Source organism: Rhinolophus ferrumequinum, chromosome 10 (assembly GCF_004115265.2).
Source record: "Rhinolophus ferrumequinum isolate MPI-CBG mRhiFer1 chromosome 10, mRhiFer1_v1.p, whole genome shotgun sequence".
Classification (NCBI taxonomy): domain Eukaryota; kingdom Metazoa; phylum Chordata; class Mammalia; order Chiroptera; family Rhinolophidae; genus Rhinolophus; species Rhinolophus ferrumequinum.
This window is the reverse complement of record NC_046293.1, coordinates 26,288,296-26,312,773: the sequence shown is the minus strand read 5'-3', so window position 1 is coordinate 26,312,773 and position 24,478 is coordinate 26,288,296. Positions and strand designations below refer to the sequence as shown.

At 39.3% G+C, this 24,478-nt stretch overlaps 1 protein-coding gene across 4 annotated transcripts; it reads left to right on the top strand.

The window, feature by feature from the left end:
* The first annotated feature begins 1,050 nt into the window (after positions 1-1,050).
* On the top strand, positions 1,051-23,684 carry YBX3 (Y-box binding protein 3). Of its 4 annotated transcripts, none has more exons than XM_033118258.1 (10): positions 1,051-1,558; positions 5,238-5,301; positions 6,327-6,360; positions 8,805-8,894; positions 10,560-10,682; positions 13,569-13,772; positions 19,074-19,162; positions 20,806-20,977; positions 22,084-22,183; positions 23,119-23,684. In XM_033118258.1, exons 1-9 carry the CDS (start codon positions 1,297-1,299, stop codon positions 22,147-22,149), a joined length of 1,104 nt encoding a protein of 367 aa, XP_032974149.1. In that variant the 5' UTR covers positions 1,051-1,296; the 3' UTR covers positions 22,150-22,183; positions 23,119-23,684. The 4 variants fall into 4 exon arrangements, with proteins under 4 accessions (XP_032974149.1, XP_032974147.1, XP_032974151.1 ...); XM_033118256.1 differs by having other exon boundaries at positions 1,054-1,558; positions 19,074-19,171; positions 23,119-23,491; XM_033118260.1 differs by lacking the exon at positions 13,569-13,772 and having other exon boundaries at positions 1,054-1,558.
* Positions 23,685-24,478: the final 794 nt, after the last annotated feature.

The window sequence follows — 24,478 nt, the reverse complement described above, 5'->3', positions numbered from 1 at the left end:
GGAAGGGAAAAAAAGGAGCTTTTGTGGGACTAGATCCTGGAGGTACATATGATAATCTTGTATACTTATCCTTGCTCCTTTGGGAAACTCTCATAAAGGAGGAAACAGATTCTGGGACATTGAATACCTAGCCCAAGCTTACTCCTTCAATAAAGACCAGCAGTAGAAATTTATACCTAGGTCTGTCTGGGCCTTTGAAGCAAAGAACAACAAATAGTCCTGTATTCCATAGAGTTTTGGGGTATAGGTCACAGTCCCTCTGGCATGTGCCTAGCATAACCCAGTTCATTCTCTAAAGGCCATGTTCCAACTGGGAATCCCGTTTATTGGGTGATGTTGCTCGGTACCTGTCATCCTGAGGCTAAGAGGGCTCAGTTGCTTAAGCTGTCACCAGCTGGCAGAAGCAATTGGAGCAGAAGGTAGGATGTGGATTTATTCAGCTTTTATCCCCAAATGTAGTATTAAATATATATTAACTGCTCATTAGTTCTTCTGTTAAATGGGTGTAAACTCTGATCTTTACATGAACTTTCTGAGGGTTGGACTTCAGTTTCCTCACCAGCGGTGATAGCTGAAATTATCCGTAAATTATCTTTCAGGACTAAGTTGCCAACTAGTCTCAAGAATTTATTATTTCAGTTCTTAGTTGCTATATCAGAAATAGTTTCCGGTGCTTGATAAATGTTGAATGAATACATGTATCTAGAAACAAGTGTCTGGGAAAGAGAAGCGCAGCATAATTTGGATGCCTAATCTTACCTCTCCTAAAGGTCAATTTCAGGTGTCGTGCGGTTGTAAGGGAGGAGAGCCCCCTCCCCGCTCCAACTCAAGGACCAGTAGAGCGTGCTCCTCAGAAAACGCCACATTACAAGGCAAACCTCAGATTTACCCTGGCTTTCCTTTACTCCCCATCTCGGCTCCTGCGCTCCAGTCCCCAGCGGATGGGTGGGTTGTAAAGGGCACCGGGCGCCTTTAAATGCTAATGAGAGTCGCTGCCCCACTCCGCAGCCAACTTTCCCCACCCTCTTCCCTCGCCCGCCCTCCCCTCCCCGGCCCGTGCGCCGCCTAGAAAAACTTGTGCGGGGCCATTTTTGGGGCAGTAAGATCCAGCGAGGAGCCCCAGAGCGAGCGCGCAGCCCGAGAGCTCGAGCCGCCTCCGCCGCGAGACCCCACCCCGGCCTGCGCCGCGAGATCCTGCAGCCTCCCCGAGAGCGAGCCCGGCCGCCGCGACCACCAGCCGCGCTAACCGCCGACCAACCGCCACCGAGGTGCCCGAGTGAGAGCAGAGGAGGCGGCATGAGCGAGGCGGGCGAGGCCACCACCACCACCACCACCACCACCCTCCCGCAGGCTCCGGCGGAGGCGGACGCCGCGGCCCCCCAGGACCCGGCGCCCAAGAGCACGGTGGGCGGCGGCGCCCCCCAGGCCGCGGCCCCGGCGCCCGCCGCCCACGTCGCAGGAAACCCCGGTGGGGACGCGGCCCCTGCAGCCACGGGCCCCGCGGCCCCCGCCTCTTCAGTCCCCGCCGGCAGTGAAGACGCGGAGAAAAAAGTTCTCGGTGAGTAAGGCCCGGGAGGGTAGGGGCTGCTCCGGGCGGGGCGGGCAGCCGCCGGCCGCCGAGCACGTGTGGGTCTCTCCCGCCTCATTTCCTTCTGGGGCGGGGAGCTGGCCGTGTGGGGTCCCCAGAGCCGGTGACCGCGGTCCTTTCTGTCCTGCAGGCGCTCCCAGGTGAGCGCGTGGCGCCCTGCGCTCCTCGCCGCCTGGTGGAGCATCCCTCCCGGTCCTGGGACAGCAGTTAGGGTCTTAACTTTGGTCACTTAGGCAGGCACGGTGGCACATTCCCGAAGTGGAGAATGCCTCGGTCCGGGCAGAAAAGGAGCGGCCACTAGGCGAGAGGACCCAGGGTAGGGATGCTTGGGGACGTTGGGGAGGGACAGACACGTGGGACGGCGACTTTGGAGTCTTCCCTTAGGACCTGGCTAGAGAGAGGATTTCCTTTGAAAAGTAAGGCGCTGTTAGGAGACAGGGAGGGAAAGGTGGAAAGGCTTCTTGCTGGGGAGGCTCAGGTGTCTGTCCCTGACGCCCTTCCCACATGGGCATGGGAAAGGCGCCATGCTTCTGTCGGCCACATGCCGGGAAAGAGGTGTTGCAATTCTCTTGGGTCTTGGTCCCACGTCCTCCTTCCTCTCTGTGCCCACTGCTGCGAAGAACCGTTCTCTGTTTACCAGTCGCTACACATTTTCTTCTTCCTGGACTGTGGGAACGCACTTGGTGCAGCAGCTGAAAAAACTTCGTAGGAAGTGTGGGTATGACGTGTGTTCAGCACATCGTTATCTTGGGACTTGGAACTTAGGAAGTAGGCAGATGAGATGTTCACGTTTGGGGAGCAGAGCCTTAGAAAGGGTTTGTAGTTCGTTGTTGGTTCTGTCATGTGTTTCAGCCTTCTCTCAAGTAACGCCCTATGTGAGGCCTGAAACAGGCGTACAAAGCAGGTGGGTGGTGAATAAGCTTTCTTAAGGGTGTGTGCGTCTGTCATCCACTCTGTTGGAAACAGGAAAGTTAAGAGATGATGTGTAGGGTGCTTCAGAGAAATTTGCAGTATTTTGGGAGGGGTGTGTTTAGTCTCTGAGCCTTGCCTGACCAATTTTCTCTGAAGAAAATTGAGGGAATAATGTGAAGAAAGCATATGATTCCACTGTCCTCCCCAGTCCCCTTGGAGAGTCCTGCTTTTTTTTTTTTTTAAGGCTTTAACTCACTGCCAACAACATGCTAAATGTGATCTGTGTAGGTTAAGTTAAGAAACAAAGTAGCCCCTCGTTTTCCTAGACTAAAAGTTGCTAAGTCTAGTCAGTATTGAACTGTGATACTGTTTCCAACAAGTGTTTCTTGGAACACTCTGCAAAATGTCTAAGAGAGACACCCATGGGTTATCCAAAGTGGTGTTAAGATATTCCCCCCCCCCTTCTATTTATATTAAGGAATTTTGCAGTGTTTTACTTGATCCTTGTACCCTTCTGGATTTAAATTAACTTTCTGGATTTTAAAGCAGATACCTTTAGATTTGAAGGAAACAGATAAAGTTAATTTTCTTAGCCACCAATAGCTGTTAAGCCTGGAGGTGTTTCACCTTTCCACCGTAACTCCAGCTCTCAAAATGAAGGACAGCCTTCTACATGACATTTCAACACTATTTGTCTATGTCCACTGTGTTCTGCCATCTCCTTTTCCTTTGCCAAGCAAACACATGGGTGCCTAAAATGTGCCAGCACAGTGCTGACTGAAATGGAATTTGGGTTTTGGATTCTCCCATCCTAGTTTTTACAAAGGGTCTTTAACTTAAGTGTACATACAGCCATGGGCTAGGAGAGGTAGCTTACTTGAGTGAAACAACACTTCCCTTGTAATGGACCATGGTAGACATTAACGTCTATGAAAATGAATCAAAAACAGTTCCTATCTTTATGTTTCCTTGTATTTTCTTAGGTCATTAATTAGGGGGGGAATGGAAAGAGCCACCAAAAAAAAATATCATTTGAGAAAGTGTGACTTAAAAGCATATGATTTATCAAATAGACCACTTCTGTGTACATTTGGATCTAAAATATAATTTGTTTCTTCTTGCCCTGCTGCTCCAGTTACAATGGCCTAAAACTGAAGATTCCGATGGTTTAATCTCTTCATTGGAGAGCTCTTCCTTACTTGGAATTGGAGCTAGAGATTGCCCAGTCAATGGTGGATGGAATGTCTTTGGAGGCATAAAGAGTAGTGTTTTTTTTTTTTTTTTTTTCTTTTTACAAAGAGAGCTAAAATACTTCCTTAAGCATATCAGTCTAGCAAAGCAGAACTAACCTTGCCCACAACAAAACAAGTCCTAATTACTATTTTAGTCTTGAGTTTAAAAACTGAATCCTTATTGTTTATCCTTGGAAATTATAAACTTTGTATCTCATAGAGAGGCAGCATGGATTAATGTTAATTGTTACTTTCATTCCCTATTTTTTTTTTTTTTTTAAGGTACTCTACTGTCAGATTTCCTGTTTCACTGAGTCTTGATAATTGCTTTATGCATTTCCTGAATTTAGACATTGACATTTATTTCCTAGAGGTACAGAATTTGGCACTCAGAATTGATTCAAAGGAGTCATCTCAGATCATATTTAATGGCTGAAATAAATATTAATCTACAAAGTACATTAACTGTTCTTTTTTTCCTTAAACTGTTCTTTTTGTATATTCAGTTTTCAATGAACTGTCTCAAATATATGTGTAGTTCTTAGTATGCAACAACAGGGAAGCATGGAGGCAGGTACCCATACCAGCACGTTTACCTGCAGGGCTGCGCCAAGCCAAGCATCTGGTTTTCAGTGTTTTTATTTCCTTCTTTTGAGGATTGTGTATGTATTGTGTATGGTGACTGGACCATTCCATTTGTTTAGATGACTTCTCTTAAATTCTGTTAAAATCTGGTGTTGTACAGAAATGGTCCTCCTCATGACAGAAAGTAGAGGCGATAATCAAGTTTAAGAGGGAGATTTTACAGAAAATGCTGAGTTTAATTCCCACCAACTGCTGAGAGTAGGGTAAACAGTGAAACAGAAGCCCAAATTCATCACTGTGGTTTGAAAAGGCCTGTTACATCATGTCTCAGGGTGGTGAGTACAGAACTGGATTGAGACAGCATCAGTTCTATTATTACTCTTGACTCCTCTGATAGGCCCCCATTTGGCAACTAGACAGGTTACTTTATGTTATGTCTTTGTAGATTAGCTATTAACAAGCAACTACTATTTCACGTAATAAAGTTCACCAGTGTTTCCAAGTGAGAAAATGTGTTAAGGTCATTGTAGTTACCTTGTTCATCTACGTTCTCTTTCATTGTGAACCTTCTCTTGCACTTAGGACATTTTTGTGTGTTAAAATTTTAATCTTAAAGAACATTGTTTTTCCTTAAACAGTATTTCTCAATTTTAACTATTGCAGAATTGTGTAGACTTATGACCACTCCTTATCTTGTGACTTTACTGAAAAACATAACAAGGAAGGTTTATTCTTCTGAAAAGTATTTCCCTATAAGATTTTCACTTGCTCTATTTTCTTTTTCTAACACATTTTGGAATTAAGCTTTTAATGGTTTCCTCGGGTATGTTTAGGGTTTATATAATGCTATCAAGACCTTAGTGATACGAGCTTTATCTTTGTAGGTCAGCTACTAATTTATCTGCTTAATCCTGTTTTAGCCACCAAAGTCCTTGGCACTGTCAAATGGTTCAACGTCAGAAATGGATATGGATTTATCAATCGGTATGTGTGCATCTCTACATGTTTTTAATACAGACTTAAGTTGTGGCACCAACACGTAAAAATTCTTTATTAATGGCTGTTGTGTAAGTTTTAAGATTTGTGAGCACTGTAAATATTCTCATTTCTAAGATACTGGTCATGAACTATTAATAAAATGCATTTCCCAAACACTGATAAATAGCTTATTTTATAAAATCTAATTGTTTAAAAAAACGGGGGGAAAGGGAATAAATCAGAAATGGGAAGGGCCTTAGGATAACTGAGACCATGTCCATAATTTCACAGATGGAGAAATGGAGTCTTAGACTGGTTAAGCAACTTTCCTAAGGTCACACAACTAGTGAGTGAGTGAGCTGGAGCCATAACCCAGGTCATGTCCGAGGCCTGTGTAGAAACTGGAGTGTTTTCTTTAAACCATGGTAACTTGTAACGATACAGGAATGAGAATAGGAGTGCGAGCTGTTGGGAGTATTATGTTTTTACTTGATATTCTCATTTTCTTTGCTCTCCCTTCCTCCACCACCCCCCACCACCAGCACCACACACACTTCCTAAAAAATTCCTCCAGCTCCTTCCTTGTCTGTTTTGGTGGGGGAGGGAGGAGATAGGGTGGGATGGTAGTTGAGGGACTGTTTTAGGTTTCAGTGTAAGGAGAGCCTAGTTCACAGCTGTGCCCTGTCCTTCTAACTGTCTTGCTTTGCTTTCGTTGGGAGGGAAATCTGGGGCTCTGATTACATACCACGTGATTTAGAAAGACATGAGAGGAAAGGGATGTTTCTGTGTGTTGAATCTGTATACTTGGATCTAAGCACTGTGGAAATGTGGAGGAATAAGGTGGGTATCTTGGGGGTTTAGAAGTTTTTAATGGGGATTGATTTCGGGCATCTGAATTGAATTTAGAGGCTAAACAAAACTTTATGTTGTGTTCTGAAGTCTTGGGATCTAAAATTGTAAAACATCTGTTCTTGTTAAGTTTTTTCACATAGCTAGTGCCTTTTAATTGTGAGTTTTTTGTCTTCCAACAGAAATGACACCAAAGAAGATGTATTTGTACATCAGGTAAGATGGGTAATAAATGTTACATTTTATATGTGAAGAGAGGTGTGAGTAATGTGCTTGTCCCATTCCCAGATGTAGGCCGATACATCCTTATTCTGCTCTCCACTCTTTCTGGGATTTTATTTTGGCAGGAGAGCTCAATTCCACATTTTAAGATTGGCAGATAAGCTTTTCTATCCCATCATATTAACTGTTTTCAAACAGGTTTTATTTTTGAATGGAATGAAGTAGTACTCAGACCACTTTTTAATTTTTAAAGCCTTGAGTCCTTAGCAAAAAACCTCTTGTTTCCATGTTGGCATCCTGTTCTGATTTTGTGGTTCCCCCTTAGTGTTCTGCTGGAACCCATCTGGCTTTTGCCTGGGTGGGTATTGGTTAAAGCTCCTCTGTTAGAGCGGCTCTAACTTAAAGTAAACAGCACAGCGAAGCAGAGGGCTAGGGTGTGTGTCTGCAGATGTGAGGAAACTCACAATTCCCAGGACAGTCCTTACTCCTGTTGAGGGTAGGCATGGTTAGCACATGGCCCGGTCAAAAAGTCCACACTCTCTGATTCGAAGCCAATGTAGAAAAGGGGGAAACTGGAAAATAGGGACTTTTCTGCTACAGCTAACTCAGTCTTTCCTTATGTTAGTGTTATTTTTGCTAGTCGCATGTATGATGGACTTGCTTTACAAAATAGGATAAAAGAAAAGATCCTACCCTTAAACTGTTCTTTTTGTATATTCAGTTTTCAATGAACTGTCTCAAATATATGTGTAGTTCTTAGTGTGCAACAACAGGGAAGCATGGAGGCAGGTACCAATACCAGCACATTTACCTGCAGGGCTGCGCCAAGCCAAGCATCTGGCTTTCAATGTTTTTATTTCCTTCTGTTGAGGATTGTGTGTGTATTGGGATGGGGTGTGGTGACCGGAGATAAATGATGTCTCAGAATAAGCTCTCTAGTTGTGGTTTCTAGCGTTAGTACTTCTGCTTGACTGGATATATTTCAGTTGTACCTAGAAAATTTGAGTAGATTTTTTTGGTTTGTTTACATACTTTAAAGTCATAACAGACTGAAAGGAAGTGTTGCTTATAATACCAAGAGGTTAATAGACCTTTTGGGGTCAGAACTCTGTGTTTGGTGACTGCTAGAGGAAAAGGACCTCACAAGTTTCTGTACTGGTGGCCAGCTTTGTTCGCCTGTGAGTGTATGACCTGATTCCAGCCCCTGTGAGGCTGTGTGGTGAGTCACCTCACTGTGCTGGGGCCTGCCCAGTTTAACAGGAAAAAGGGAACAAGCGGGCAGGGAGGGGCTGGTTTTGGAATGGCTGAATGTTCAAACTGCGTGCGCATGTATCCTGCCCTGAACTGCCTTTTTCCTCTGTGGGTGAAGTCTCTACCCTGTTGGCTCATTCTTTTCTTTTTTTTTTTCTCTCCCTCCTACTCCGAGTAAGGGAAGGGCTGGATTACACATGCCTAATCGCTTTATAAAATAAGGTTGACCTAGTTCCATAGAAACTCAGAGCCCCTTTAACTATTTAGAGATATCAGCTAAAGAAATGGAAATTCATTGCAAGAATTAGTCTGCCTCCTTCTACCGGTTGGAAAAAGAAAGGTCTGTCCATAAGTAGATATTTAGGTGCAGATGTTTTAATACAGGACATTTTCATTGACCTTTTAATGTATTATCAGGGACATATGCATGGTGTGATGGGAAAAATATTGAGTAAATATATAGATACAGTACCAGGATATGAATTCCCCCACCTAACCCCCTTCTCCCCAGGCTGCATCTTTATGATCTCAGATAAATCACTTATTAGCCTCATGTTCCCTCATCCATAAAATGGGCAGTGAGGGTGGGGGAAAGGCCAGATTATCAGAAATGTTATGATTCCTGAGGTAATTTTGTGTATTCCATCAGAAATACTTACCACTTGGCATTTTCTAATCCCTTTTTCCTTTTTATCACCATCCCTCCCCCCACTTCACACTTTTTAAAATATCTTTTGAGGTTAGCAGTTTCTCTTCTCTACAGAAACCTTTATACCTAAAATGTGTGCGTGTGCATCTGTGTGTGCGTGCGTGTGTTTGTGTGTGTACGTGCGCGTGAAGGCATTCTTCCCCACCAGTGGAGCTAGCTTAATAGTTTAAGGGAACTAATACATGCAGCATCATGACTAGGTGATCAGGCTGTAATAGAAGTAACTACATATTCTGTTTAATCCACTTACCAACATGAATTTTGAAGGCTAACATGAATCAAAAAAGTAGATATGAAAGTCTTTTTTTTGTCTTGTTTTGCTGTTGTTTTAGAGATTCAGGGTAGTAGGAGAATGATAATTCTTAAAAGTAATAATAGGTCAACAGTTTCTTCAGTATACCCAGTGAACTTGAAAGTGATGAAATCTGTCACCAATATTGACATATACTTCATTTAGAATTTTCTCGTCTCTTGACAGACTGCCATCAAGAAGAATAATCCACGGAAATATCTGCGCAGTGTGGGAGATGGAGAAACAGTAGAGTTTGATGTGGTTGAAGGAGAGAAGGTGAGAAAAAGTTGTGGTTGGGTATCAAAGTGTGCTGACACTTAGTTTTCTTGCATAGCAAATGGCCTCTCAGCCCTTTATTAATTCACATTACTTTGGATTTTTTTGTATGTCAGGAAGAAGTGACTTTTAAGTAGAAATATTTCTGGTTAGTGGATGTCATTATATATTCTTTGATATATTATAAAAGGACATTTTATCATTTAATACATGACGAACCCTATTATGGAAGGAAAAGCTAATTTCTCAAGATTTAAAATGACAAATTTTGTTTTGGTACCAAATATATATTCAAGTGTAGATTAAAATTTAACTCTTTTTAAATAAGAATAAAATTTTCAGGATGTGGTTTGTAAGCACTTCTATACAAATAATGCACAGGAAAGAATGTTTTAATCTCAATAAAAAAAGATTCAAATTGAATATAATCATTGTGTTTTCTCTCTGGCTTGGATTTTGGAAAGCTGAAGGCATCTTGATACACTGTATCAACTTTGTAAACAACTTTGTTCAGATGAAGCTAATGGGTAATCTTGAAGTATGTCTACAAAATTTTTTTATGCTGTTATATATTGAATTCCAATATTAGTAATGTCTTTTATGCTTTGTCTTTGGTCAGCAGTCTATTATAGAGATCAGTCAAACAATATAGAATAAAAATAAAAACATTTTAAAGCCATATATGGTACAACTGCTATGGCAGCTACTGGTGGCACCTGAATTATAAACTAAGTGAATGGCTCGTTAACTCCATGTATGTGTTCTTCCCACACACATACACACACACCATTCCATAGTCTCTATTCTTAGTGGCTCCCAAACTGTTCATATAGAAATTTAAATGATGTGTTTACCAATGTGATCTGCAGGGTATCTTGCAAATGCTGCCAGGTAGTGATCTGTAATATCCCATCCAACTCTTGAAAGTTTGTTTTGCCAGGTTAATTTTGCGTCTCTATTCCAGAACTTGAGGTTTTACAAATTGATGTAGCATGTGAAACATATACTTTTGAATTTCCTTTGTCTGAATTTTTTATGTTTTTGAAGCATTATTTAATTCATTTGTCCATCTGAGGATAAGAACACTAAGTGTGTTGAGAAAAATAGGAAGGTCTACATGTGTGGGAATCTGTATTACTAAATCAAGGACCCTTCTTTCCTGTTGCTGCCAAAATGTGAGCAGTTTCACTCTCAATAAGTCTTTGCTGGACACACACGTGAGCCCCTGAGTAGGGATTTTCTTGGTATCTCTCAGAGTAACATAGGTTTCAACATTTTCTAGGAAGATAACATTATCTCAGTTATTTTCCATTAAGGCATACCCTTGGTCTAATACTTCTTTTACAGTTACATTTTATATATATACTTTTTTTTTTTTTTTTTACCAGTTTATGTTCTTTAAAGAGGTACATACTGCTCTTGAACTTAGTATAACCAAACAAAAAGTCCAAGTTTAGGTTGTGTGAGCAAACGAGCTGTACACATTTCAATCAGGGCAGCAATACCTTGCTCGTCTTATTAAAACTTGGGTGTGTTTTTGAGGTCACAATAGGAATTGTTTGTATGTTCTGCCAACCTTTAACACTCTGGCTGTCTCAGGCTGCTTTTGGCGGGGGTTAATTTAATTTCTTCTATAATTTGAGGCATCTTTATTTTCTATCTCAGGGTGCAGAAGCAGCCAATGTGACTGGCCCAGATGGAGTTCCTGTAGAAGGGAGCCGTTATGCTGCTGATCGGCGCCGTTACAGACGTGGCTACTATGGCAGACGCCGTGGACCTCCCCGTAATGTATGTTGGTGTCTTCCTATAATTAGAAAAGTTTTCACATCTAAAATTAAGTGTGTGTACTTGGAGCAAATAAATGATTTTTTTTTTTTTTTTGCATGGGAAATTTTTTGTGCCCAGAATTATCCATAGCCACTGATCTCATTGGAAACTTGCTATTCAAAAGCTGTAACAATTTGTATGTATTTGGTTGCAAATAATAGTGAATTATCTTGCATCAAGAAAGCTTAATTAGTACAAGGTTGTCAAGAAGGCATTCTCTTCATTAGCTCTTTTATGTGGTCAGGACCTAGTCTTAATGGCATTTACTGGGAAAGTGGAATGGGATTTCTGTGAATGGCTTAAATCTGTTCATTCCTTGACACTGGCACTGTTGATCTCTAAGAAAATCAGCATTTGGTTGGCAGGGAAGAATGAGGAATAGTTTAGGAATAGGCAATAAACAGTGCTGGCCACACAAATACTAAATTTACCTCAATTAAATAGCTATTTTATTTAGCATAGCATTTTCCCATTATTTTAAAGTAAAGAAGTAGTTAGTAATTCTCTGGAGTTTCAGTTTTTCAGATTGGTACCAATCCAAATGAAAGGGTTTACAACCAAGTCTGTCTAGAGTTTTCTTAGGAGATTCAATTTATAGTACTCTCAGAGCAGCGGGAAAGAATCCCATTCATTTGTAGTCATGAGGATCCTATAGATTCAAGTCATTTTTTGATGTTTCTAGAGTTAGTACCTGGGATTGGGGTCATAGAATAAAATTCAAGATGCTTTGTGAGCCCAGGGTTGCGGGTATATAAGTCATCCAAGGAAAACTTTTGAAAAATCTCATCAGAATCAAATATCTGCAGATTGAGAATGATTTATCTCTATGCTTTAATGGATTTACATCTTTCTGCTTACCAGAAAGCTTCCTCTCTTCATTCTATCATCTTCACACCCTGCCCAAATTGATATTTATCAGATTTTTTATGATACCTTGTTTTTCTGTTTCTGTATTTTTCTTCCCATGTTTTGCTTATTCTGTTTGATTTTTAATAAACTGCAGGAGGCGGGAGTAGGAATGAGCTAGTATAGCATTTCCTATGCCATGTTAATTCAAGTTCGTTATATTCACACAGCTCTAGTTGTGATAATTTTGATTCCTAGGTTAATTCAGAAGTAAAAATGGCAGAAAGCCTTTAGTGAAAAATTTTCCTTTAAAGACTTTTCTCCTCAGCTGGGAATTCTGAAGTCATGCATGTAAAAGATATTTAGAAATAAAATTGTCAAAGTTTTGAAAGTGTACTAGATCAGGGTTTTCATTGTAATGTCTTTAAATCTTTACAGCTCAAGAGCATGTTTGGCAGTGGTGGTGCCATTATTTTTATTTTGTAAAACTCTCAATGAACGATTTGGCTGTATAAAACAAAAGATACAGAAAAGCCTAAAAAGGAAAACAATTTATCAAGTCTGTGTCTTGATATAATTGGGGATCATATCTGATACAAGGTTTACAAAGTATAGAATGACTTGATTTTTCTGAAATTAGACTAGCTGAGGCTCTAGTTGAAGCTATTCCTCTTGGGGAATTTACTGCTCCCCTGTGGACTTGATCTGGAGGGTTCTGAATTTTAAATACTGTCACCCCCAAAAGAAATAGGTCATTACTTTTTTAATTTTTAAATTATTCATTTTAAAACTACAGTTATTTCCCTTAAGACTAACTTTGGCATTTGCATATCCCCCTTTAAAGTAAGATTTGAAATAAAAAATTCTTGGAGGGATATTTGGCTGTTTATTTTTTAATATAAAATATTAAATGGTAGTTTAAATACAGGAAAAAGTATAAGTCAATAATTCCCTTTGTTAGTAAGGCCTTTGTTAGAAACTGCCTGTATCTATTACTTAAGAGTATATATTAAAGTGCCATTAAAACTTAATTTCTAAACATGTGAAGAAAATCATGCCACAAGTCAGTGGTTCTCAAACTTTTTGGTTTTTGGACCCATTTATATGCTTAAATATTGAGGATCCCAGAGTCTTTGTTTATGTGTGTTTATATCTATTAATATTTATTATGTTAGAAATTAAAGCAGAAATTTAAAAGGTACTCAGTTGATGTAACATACTCCTTACATGTAAACATAAGTAACATTTTTTTTATGAAGACTATATATGTTTAAATTGAGTGAGAAGAGTGGTGTTGCTTTATGTTTTTGCAAATCTCTTATGTCTGCTTTACTAGAAGACAGCTGGATTCTCAGATCACCTTTGGCATTCAGTCCGCTGAGAGACCATGTCATTGTAGCTCTGGGAGACCCCACCCCACACTCAAAACAGGATGAAATGGAAACAGGCAAATAGCATTTTCGTAGCATTATGAGAACAATTTGACCTTGATAACCCCTGAAGGGTTTCCGAGGGTTTCGGAGACCCCGTCCATAGTTGGAGAACAGCTGCAGGATGTGTACCATTTAGAACAAACTTGATAGCATTACAAAATATGTTTTTTCTTGACTGTCCTGACTTTGCCTCGGTGGATGGCAGATGTCGGGGGACACACACTTGGTGGAGCTAAATGTTACAAATGTTGTAGGTGTTCTTGGGGTGGTTGGTCAACTAATATTCATCAGTACTAGTTAGATGACCGTTAAATTCATTATAGGTTGATTGCTTTTGCTTTTTCTGCTTCTTGGTATTTTATCTGCATAGGTCTACTTTAATCTTAATGTAGTTTATCCCAGGTAATCACACGATGATCTGGGTTAAATGCATTTTGTCTGTATAATAGAAGGGATTATTCCCGTGGGGGAGATTTTTTTTCTTTTGGCGATATTCATCCTAAATGGTATTCTTTGGTTCTTTCCTCGCTGAAACTTCTTCTGAATCTCTGTTTCTTTGCTTCGCTAGTACGCTGGGGAGGAGGAGGAGGAAGGGAGCGGCAGCAGTGAAGGATTTGAGCCCCCTGCCACTGATGGGCAGTTCTCTGGGGCCCGGAGTCAGCTGCGCCGCCCCCAGTATCGCCCTCAGTACCGGCGGCGGTTCCCGCCTTACCACGTGGGACAGACCTTTGACCGTCGCTCACGGGTCTTTCCCCATCCCAACAGAATGCAGGTAAAATTGCACCTGGGACTTCTCTTCAGCAGTCCTCACCCCTCCGTCCTTCCTCTGCCTCCTCTTCTTCCTCCTCCTCCAACACCAGCTGCCGGAAATAAAACCTTGCTTATGGCTCCTCAATGGTACAAAAGCTGAGGCAAGGCCTTCAGTCTGCTGTCTCAGAGCATTCATTCTAGTAACATTTCTAAAAGCACAACCACATGAGCCATGCTTATAGTTGGGGACCCTGTTTCTAGTTAATGGAAGAATAAATAAAAGAAAGGAGAGAGAGAGATGGTATGCGTAAGAGCTTAAACTCTGAAGTTAGGCAGGCCAGGATTTGAATCTTGTCTCTGCCACATTTTATTTGGGGGCTTTTGAGAAAGCCAAATTTTAGAGAGATTAACTTGTCCATGCATTAAATGGGGATAATAATGTGTGTTCGCCACTGGGTTGTGATGATTAAATCAAAGGTAGAGATTTTAGCATAATGCCTTAGATAGCTAACATCTGATAAGTCCATAATTTAGATGAGATAGTGTAGATTATTAAGAAAAGCTTCCATGGAGTGGGGATTGTTGGTTATTGATTGACTTTCCTTTTTTTACTGCAAAATATTGATATAGCTATTTTGAAGTTGACCTTATACCAACTTTGCAGTCCTTGGAAACTTGGAAAACAGGATAGGACATCATTTTTGTTATCATTTGGGACAAATTTTTCCTCTTTGTGTCCTTGGTTTTTGTTTTTCCACCAAGTGTTTTGACTGAACATTATGTTCAGTCTGTTCTTTGCTACCCTTCTCCTATCCTATCATGCATGACTGTGTTCTTTCTACATTGCTTCTTGTTTTTTTCCTTACACTCTTTAACAGCTGTCCCTGACAAATGTGCTAAAAATAACGAGTAGACTTACGTATATGGAGAGATTGGGTTCATGAGGCATAGTAGGTTTCTTTAGGGCAGCACTTCCGGGCTTCTAGGAAATGAGGACAGGAAGAGTCAGTGAGATTTTAATGCACATTTATTGTTCGTGTGTTAGTACCTTCCTGAAATAATCATTCTTAGTATTTAGCATATACATATGTATCATGTTTTTTGAGAACATGCTGATTCTTTTCCATATGGTTTGAAGTAAAGTATATTTCACCACAGGAACTGAAGGTGATTTTTGACTGTCATGTAGAACATTATTTGCAGAAGCTGGTTGTAAACAAATTTTGAAAAATGCTTATTCTGATAACTGCATTTAGTTGTTTTAACTTGGGCTGAATTTCTTACCCTTTCCATGTCTGAAATAAAAGCTGTCTTAGATTCCTTCAGTAGTTTTTTCTTAGAATATTTCTAACACATACCACGTTTGGATGTTCAGTGAGTAAGAGGTCTGTTTAACCAACAGCATCAAGTGAAAATCCCTAGAAGTTTCTTCTATACACCTAGTCTACCTCAAGGTTGTCAGTGTAGTGGCTTAAAAGTATAGAGCGATCTCTAGGATGATAAAAATTATTGAGGTTAAATAGAAGAGTCTGCCAACATTTTCTACTATATATAAAACTATGAAATTTATTGGACACAACAGAAAAAAATGATACTATACAGGCCAGTAATATTTCCCTTGTGTAACAAGGACATAAAATAGCATGATCAGTGACCAGATGACTTCCATTTTTTAAAGATAATAATTCTATGTATTTGAAAATTAAGTAGAATTGGTTACTGAGCTAATATCAACTCTTTGTAATCTTTGAGAAAAATATTGTATGATAGAGGAAAGGGAGCAACATTGTTTGGTATCTGCCAAGTGGCAGATGTTTGAAATCAGTTCTTATTCAGTCTTCCCTACAGCTTTATGAAGTTCACAGTGGTTTCCATATTGTTGTTGCCATTGTTACAGATGAAGAGATTTGAGTATTTAAAAAAACAGCAGCTTATTACCTAAGGTTACCTGGGTAAGAAGTGGTAGAGATTGATTTAAACTCATTCTGTCTGCCAGTGCTTCTCCCATTCGGTCTTTCTAGTAAACTCTCATTCTTTATATATGTTAATTGCTGTTTCTGTCTCGTGTGTGTATGTAAAAATCAAAGTTCCTGAGGAAGAAGCAGCTTCATTTGTTCAGAGAACTAAATGAAAGCTCATGTGGTTGGGATGGTATGAGTGGAGAGGAGGAAGGTAGGAGGTGAGATTTGGGAGATATCTTAGGGTAGACCAGGCATGTCTGGTGGACCATGGTAAGGACTATCGACATACCCGAAATGTGAGAAAAAGCCAGTGAAGGACTCTAAACAAAGAAGAACCATATTTAAGAGATCATTGAGTGTTCATAGAAGCTGGACCGTAGGAGGCAACCAATAGGGAGACCAGCTGCTATAATTTCCCTCTGTAGAGATGATCATGGCATGGATTAGAGTGCTAGCAGAGGTGTGATAAGTGGTCAGATTTAGAGAATGTTTTAAACATAATATTGACTGCATTTGATGCTGGAGTGAATGTGTGGTGTGAGGAGTAAGATACCTCTGTGTCTTTTGGTTTAAACAAATATAGGCATACTGAAGAAAGATCAGGTTTGGGGGAGAAGTGGAAATCCTTTGGAGGTCTTTTTTCCACATTAAGTTTTACCTCCAAGTATAGATGTCAAGTAGGCAGAAAAATAAAACAGAGTCAAGAGGTAGAAAGTGGCTTGAGTTAGGAAGGTGTCATTTTAGATAAGGTGGTTAACAAAGTCTTTGGTGCTATATTTGAGAAGAGACCTAAGTGAAGCAAGGGAGAAAGTCATTCAGATATTGGGAAAGTTGTACATGGCAGAGGAAATGGCAAGTACAAAGGCCGAAGGGAGCCTGAAGGGGAGAAATGAGACTGTAGATATGTGAAAACATCTTTAAAAGCATGGGAAGGATTAGACTAACTATAAAATGAGTGTAGGTAGAAAATCGATCCTAGGACTGAGTTCTGGGGCACACCAACAATTAAAGATTAGGAAGATGAGTCCAGCAAAGGACAGTGACAAGGAACAGATAGGGAGAGTGTTTTTCAAGAAGGAAATACTGTGTAAAATGCTGTTAGTAAGTAGAGGAATTGGGTTGAAAATTGATAAGTGGGTTTGGTAACTTGGACGTTAGTGGTACGAGGACAAAAGTCTGACTAGAATGAATTTAAGAGAGTGCCAAGTTTAGGAAGAAGAGGCGTTCTCTTTCCTTTTGAGGAAGTTTCTGTGGTGGTGATGATGGGTTTTCTTTAGTGTGTGTGTACGTGCATGTGTATTTGTAAAGGAGCTCAAAGAAATGGGGCAGTATCTGGAGGAGGATATGGGGCCAGGGCAAGCTTTTGGTTTGATTTGATTTTGTTTTTACGTTGAGCGAGTTTTTTCCTTGTTTTCCTTACCCCTTCCCTCATGAATAACTTACTCCTAATGCCATTAGAAGGGCAGAGCAAATCTCACACACACACACACACACATGCACATTTATATATGTGTAATGTGTGTGTGCATATATGTTTGTGTGTGTGTGTTCCTTACTTCTGTCTATTAAATGGCCTGAAATCAATGACATTGATAGCACTGATGTTTCTAAATAATCATTCTCCAATCAAAGGAAACTCCTTTGGAGAACTAGCTGATTTCAGAGCTGGGCCAGAGAAAGGACAATATGAGCCTGGAACATCTTGTTGTGCCAGAAAGCAGGAAGTACTCAGAGAATGTTGGCGACATGTCAAAAGGACACGGGCCAGCTTGAAAGGGTTGGCCAGTAATGATAGTAACAGATTATAACCCATTGAATAAAATAGAAAACCATAAATCTATACAGATATAAATAAATAAATAAATATATTGAGAATTTGATGAGGAATGAAATATTTAGAGACTTTGAAAGTAGTTCTTCACAAAATCCTCATTAATTACAAAGGGGAAATGAGTAAACTTATAGCAGACGAGCCTTAGCAGATACCACCTTAACTATTCCTCACCATGAATATTGTCAGTAATGGGACAAACGGAAACCATACTCCATCTAACAGGTTGCAGTGAGAAGAATGCAGTGCCACTTTTGTGGCTTCCCCACAAAACATGCATCAACTAAATAAATCATGGGAAATACCAAAACCCACATGGAAGGTTGTTTTACAAACTCTCTGGTCTGTAATCTTTAAAAGTGTCATGATGATAGAAATAAGATTGAAGAACTGTACAAGACAGACAGCTAAATTTAGTACATGGTTTTAAGGGGGGCTTTTTATTGTAAAGGACGTTATTGGGACAACTGGTGAAATTTGGATGGGGTTTGAAGATTAGATTCTATACTTTCAACTTTATTGTAAGTTTGTGAGTATTCCAAAATAAAATAATTGGAAACGATGGGTGTTGTTTCAGCATGTTTATATGGCTGGATGGAAATGCTGGCATAGAGAAGGCAGAACATCCACAGTGAAGGAGAGAAGGAGGGATAAAGAGTTCTAGTAGGCAAGAGAGCGGTTGGCTTTGGATATGAGCTTGTACCATTTATCCAGTGTAATGAGAAGAAAATGAATACAAATGTAGGTAGGTTGGTAGATTTGATAGTGAAAGAATGTAGAAATTATTTTCTGAGTGCTTCTTTTTCTTAGGGGAATATGGGGAAGGAAGGGATGTTTTTGAGGAGAAAAAGGTTGAGATGTGGCTTGATTGTAAAGAATTTCACAGATTGTTGGTGGGTTTTTTGTTGTTGTTGTTAGCCTTAAATTCTTTCTTCCCCTATAAGTTATAATAAATTATTTTGTTCCCCTAGGTTACAATAAGTTTATCAAGACAGTGTGTTTTATTTTTTAAAATGTTATACTTAAATAAATAGTGCAAATAGATACAAGGAAGAAACTGTGAAAGAAATCAGAGATGAAGTCATGGTTAAGTGGTGTGGGAGAGGTTTTGCATGTAGAAACCATTCGTGGTGTTGAAGGTTTACCTGGTTTGTAGAATTGCCGGGTCTGAATTTGGAAGGATTGAAAAGATTCTCATTGCTCAATGTAGTGTGTCATTCCATTTCCTTTTACACTAGGTTATCTTTCAAGAGATGAATAGAGCACTGAAAATGTTAAATTAATATTGTAAAATAAAATTAGTGCTTTGGGATAAGGCTGTTATAGTGGGTGTGAGTTTTTCTTTCTTGCCTGTTATTCACAGAGGCAATATTCTAATCAGTAAATAGTTCCCTGTTATACTCGAGAGTTCTCAGCTGTGCAAGGAAGCATTTTATTTTTTACTTTAAAAAAAATTCTGAATGCAGCTGTGTGTTCTGTGTCTCTCTTATCCTGTAGCATGACACTCATTATTAGCTCTTTTGCCTTCTAGGCTGGTGAGATTGGAGAGATGAAGGATGGAGTCCCAGAGGGCGCACAACTTCAGGGACCAGTTCATCGAAATCCAACTTATCGTCCAAGGTACCGTAGGTATGTTAACATTTTCCACTAACTCATGATCAGCTGAAGGACCTGATGAGGATATTGTGGGTCTGTTTTGTGGATTTAGGCAGTAGAAGATGTGGCTGCTTTGACTGTATGTCCAAGTTTTGGGGGGACTCTGCAGTGCATGTTTTCAGATGGCTTTGTGACATTTCCCCCCTATTTAAGCAATTAGAATTTTTAGTTATCCCAGTACCAAAGCATTATTTGCATTTGATAATTTTTACATGATATAAATTAATACTTATTTAATACCATATTTAATGAAATAAACTGAAATTAATTGATGAGTAATATGATGGTCGTGCTACAAATGGAGGAAGAATTGAGTGCCAGAGAGTACTTGGGATACTGAATATTCTGTTAATCGAGCCTGTCTAGTATAAGGGTTAAATCAAGCTGCAGATCGAATTGTCTGTGTTTAAATTCCCACCCTGCAATTAGTAGCTGTATCTTCTTTTGCAAGTTTCTGGACTCTAAGACTTAGTCACCAGGTCTATAAAATGGACATTAGGGAATATTCTATAATTGTCAGCAGGGTTAAATGAATAATGCATCTAAGATAGTTAGTATGGTGCCTATAGTAAGTCCTAAGTAAATATTAGATATTATTACTACCCATGATGTTAATACTAGTGAAGGAGGGGGTATTTTATTTGTGCTTTTATCTCTGTGAAGACTGAAAATTGGGCTAGACTCCCTAAGGTCCTTTTTCAGCTTTTATGTTATAAGCCATCTTGTTCATTTACCCTATCCTTAGGTAAGTGAAAAAAAAACAAACAAACTTCATTCCTGAATGACATTTACACCTGCTTAAACTTCGGCAATATGGGTTTATTAAAAGGAGAATAAGTGTATTATTTGGGGAAAGGATTTGTACCATTCTACATCCTTTTCTCACAAGATTCATTCCAGTTTTAGACGTAATCACTCTAGTGACTAATTCCTAAGGACTTGCTAATAAAAGAGACTTCGTAGAAATGTCTTAATGAAAATAGAGAGGAGACAGGACAATATGTGAATCCCAGCTCTGACAATTCCTAGCTGTGTGATCTTGGGAAGATTATATTTGACCTTTTTTACCTATAAAAGCAGCAATCCCATAAGGTTCAACCAGATATGTACGTACCCTTTTTAAACCTCTTGGTTTTCTCACTATAAATCTAATTCCCAGAATTAGCATTGAAATTACATACTTAACATGAAAACACACAGCACAGGTTTTGGCACGTAGTAAGTAATGTTAGTTTTCTCCCGTGTTTAATCTCCTTCGTTTCCACTAAACTGTGTTCGTGGAGGGCAGATAGGGACGAGATGGCAGACCACCACTTTTTTTTATTTTCCAATCCTCAGTGCTTATCAAAGTGCGTCATAGGAACATACTATGTCTTTAGTATATGTTTATTCACTACAAGTAGGTATTCAGATGAAGGAGGAAGATTATGGAAAAACAGGATTTTTTCACCAAAACTTTGTTTCATTTGCTGCATTAGCCTGTGCATAATTCTAGCAATAAATACCGGTCACTTGACTTTTTAATCTTTAAAAATGAATAAATCCTATGTTCTTGAGGACACTTGTCCCGTTGCACTTTTTCTCTTTTTTTGTGCTCTGTGCTCTAGGGGACCTCCTCGCCCACGACCTGCCCCAGCTGTGGGAGAGGCTGAAGATAAAGAGAATCAACAAGCGGCCAATGGTCCAAACCAGCCATCTGCTCGCCGTGGATACCGGCGCCCGTACAACTATCGGCGTCGTCCCCGTCCTCCTAATGCTCCTGCACAAGATGGCAAAGAGGTAGATCCAGCCAGAGGGACTGTTGCCAGATCATCCTTGATTATGTCAAACTTTAATATTCTAGTTTATTCTGAGTGGTTTAGTAATCTGATAACTGACACTTACATATATACTGTGTTTTCCTGAAAATAAGACCTAGCCGGACAATCAACTCTAATGCATCTTTTGGAACAAAAATTAATATAAGACCTGGTCATATATTATGTTATATAAGAGCCAGTCTTATAGTAAAATAAGACCGGGTCTTATATTAATTTTTGCTCCAAAAGATGCATTAGAGCTGATTGTCCGGCTAGGTCTTAGTTTTGGGGAAACATGGTATAATATACAGAGGGTGCCAAACAAATGTATACACATTTTAAGAAAGGAAAACTGTATTAAAATAATAATACTCAATATATACCGATAACAAAAGATGAATACAAGTTACGTTTGACTTCTGCAATTACAAGAGGTACTCAAAGTGGCTACCGTTGGTATCCAGACACTTCTGATTACGGCGAACTACTGCTCAAGCAATGTTGACCAAAGTGTCCACTTGTATGCATTTTTTGGTACCCCTGGTATAAATATATCTTTATGTGATAACAAAATATTATTTATAATGACATTCATGTATATTTTACACATAACATTTTATGTATTATATATTGACATAATATATATTTTTATATGTATATTAACATTTTGCTTAAGATCCATGTATATATAGAGTGTGCTCTGCACATGACACAAACCAAATACTTGATTTCAGCTAACTCAACACTCTCTGAAAGAATTATCCATACCAGTAAGGATTCAGGGCTAAAATGTTCAGGGCTGTCTAAACAAAAGACAGCATTTACAGAGAGGAACCTGCCTCTAAGTATGTGTGGAAAGTAATTGTATATCATAGACTTGTTACGGAGCGTTTTGGTGTTTACTTGTCATTTGGAAGCCTTTCTGCGGTACTGATTTTTAACTTACTTGAGAGTAGTTAAAATTGTGTACAGTGATTTGCCATCATAAGCAGGAAGATTCCAACTTTTGAGACCTTTTTGTCTTGAACTTTCCACTGTCATCTGAATTGATTCATTTCTGGTTTCTGGTTTTGTTTTGTGTTTCAGACCAAGGCAGATGAAGTGCCATCTGACAACCCTGCTCCAATCACCGAGCAGAGCAGTGCTGAGTAACACCAGGCTCCCCAGGCACCTTCTCCATCAGCAGGTACGGGCTTGGGAAGCCCAGGCTTCAGTTGCTGTTTTCTTTTCAATATCATTGATTTCTCGACAATGGCACTAATCAGTCTAAACTAGTTCTGTGGTTCACCTGGGCAATCCCCTCATCTCCATTGGGATTCTGAAGAAAGAGCGGTTTGGATGGTTAAGTATCTCTGGGAGTGACCTTTTGTTGCTAGGCTATGGAGGGGCATAAACATTTAGACAGAATTAATGAGAGTCACATTCTTTTTTCTAGACAGTTTTTAACTATTGTATATTATAGTATTAATATGGTATGCCACATGAGAAAACTTTTGAAAGTTTTACTTTTGTGACACCTAGTGGCCAGTTTGATAATTGTAAAGTGCCTGACAATAACAGAAGACTGATCTATAGAATAAACTAGAGTGGTTTTTTCTTTCGTTTTTCCCTTTGACAACCAATATTTTTATTTGGAGGCAGTACAGTATAATGTGTGCAGACCAAGAGGTTTTTATATGCAGTCCAGGATCTATTACTCGTTTGCTAGGTGATCTTAAGCCGTTTATTTATCCTCAGTAATATCTGCTGCTGGTGAAATGGGGACGCTAAGTAGACTTCCCACTGAGGTTGTTGCAAAGATTTAGTGAGATAACACTAAACAAGGCATGGTAATCATTTAACCTCTTTAGAAAGGTTAGCTTGCTATCTTTATTGTGGTCTTACTATTATGTACTGATTGTTCTGGTTTATAAAAATGTTTTATGAAAAAATAAGAGTTTCCATTGGATTAATGTATAGTGTACAAATCTGTGGAAGCTTTATACATGTGTAGATATTGTTTAGACCTTTTGAAATAGTGTTTTTTGAATTACATTAAAAAAACAATCATTTTTGCCTTTTTGTCTTTTAACTCTTGGTCATTTTGTCACTCTTTATAAGTTTGATTTTAATTTTTTCCAGGTGACCTAAAGAATTTAATGATCATTTAAAAAATAAAGCAAAAAGCCAACCACGACCTTACCAACACCAAAGAAACATTGAAGCAATAAAGTAGAAGACGAATAACAAGATGTGGACATTGGAATGTTTACTGTTATTCTTTACGAAACAAGTACGAAAGGAAGATGTCAACCAATTTCCAGCATTTTATCCGGGAATGTCTGCACAGAAGATAAGAGAGCAACCTCCCCAGTTTCAGTAACCACTAGGTTTATTTTTTTTTCCTGGTTTTTTACTGTTTTGGTAATATGAATTGAAAGAAGAAATACTAATACCACATGGGGTGAAACCCTACCAAAGAAATCTGAAATATATAGTAAATGCTTGTTTTTCCTTTTCTGTTCATTTTGGATGCTGGTGCTAAACTTCCACGTGTCGTGATTTAAAAAGAAATTTTATGCCCTTCTTATTTATTTCTAGGATGAGGGGAGGGTAACATTTTTGCTTTCCTATGTGACTCTCTTTGAAAATGTGCAGTATGAAGTTCCTCAAAAATAAAATTTTTACCCTTGAAAGGAAAAGATGTATTACTGGAGTATGTCTTCCTACCTTAGCACGTTTTGTGTTTTTTCCCCACTTCATTCACTTGACTTAGTAGTAAACTCAAAGCCAAAAGTAAAGGTGCATTAGTGCTATTTAATAAATGTAGGCATCTGGGTTTGTGAGAGTAGAAAATGGGGTTCCTTTTGGAATGTGCAGCTGGGAAGGAATAAATGCATGCCTGAGTTTGGCAGTTGGCATGCTTTGTTTGGTCCTCTGTCTTTTGAGTAGTCTTCCTTGAGGTGACTGGATGGCATTTAGGTCATAAACTTCTAGAGTTCGAACATCCTTGAACTTCCAATTGGAGGATGTATTGTATGTTCTTATGTGTGTCTTTCAGAAAAAGCAAGGGGGGCTTTTTGCAACAACACTGCAAATTTCTTCCCCCCCAGGGAGCAGATGGTGCCCAAGTTGGGAAACTACAGCATATGTCAATATTGTGTAGCTACTTCTCAGATCCACTGCACCTTTCAAATTATCATCTAAGTACATGCTGACCCTAGGTTGGTGCCAAGCACCATTCTAAGTGGTAGGAGAGAACAAATGAACAAAAGACTAGTTGCAATGAGCTTATATTTTAGTGAGTGAATGTAGAGAATAAACAAATATGTAAACAAATGTGAAGTTTAATGTCAGATGGCAATAAATGTTAGAAAGGAAAATAAAACATTGTAAGAGAGACTGGCATAATTGCAGGAGGTATGCTTATTTTAACTAGAGTTGGGGTGGGGGGGGTGTCTCTCCTTGTGAATGATAAGAGATTATATAAATGGATTCCTGA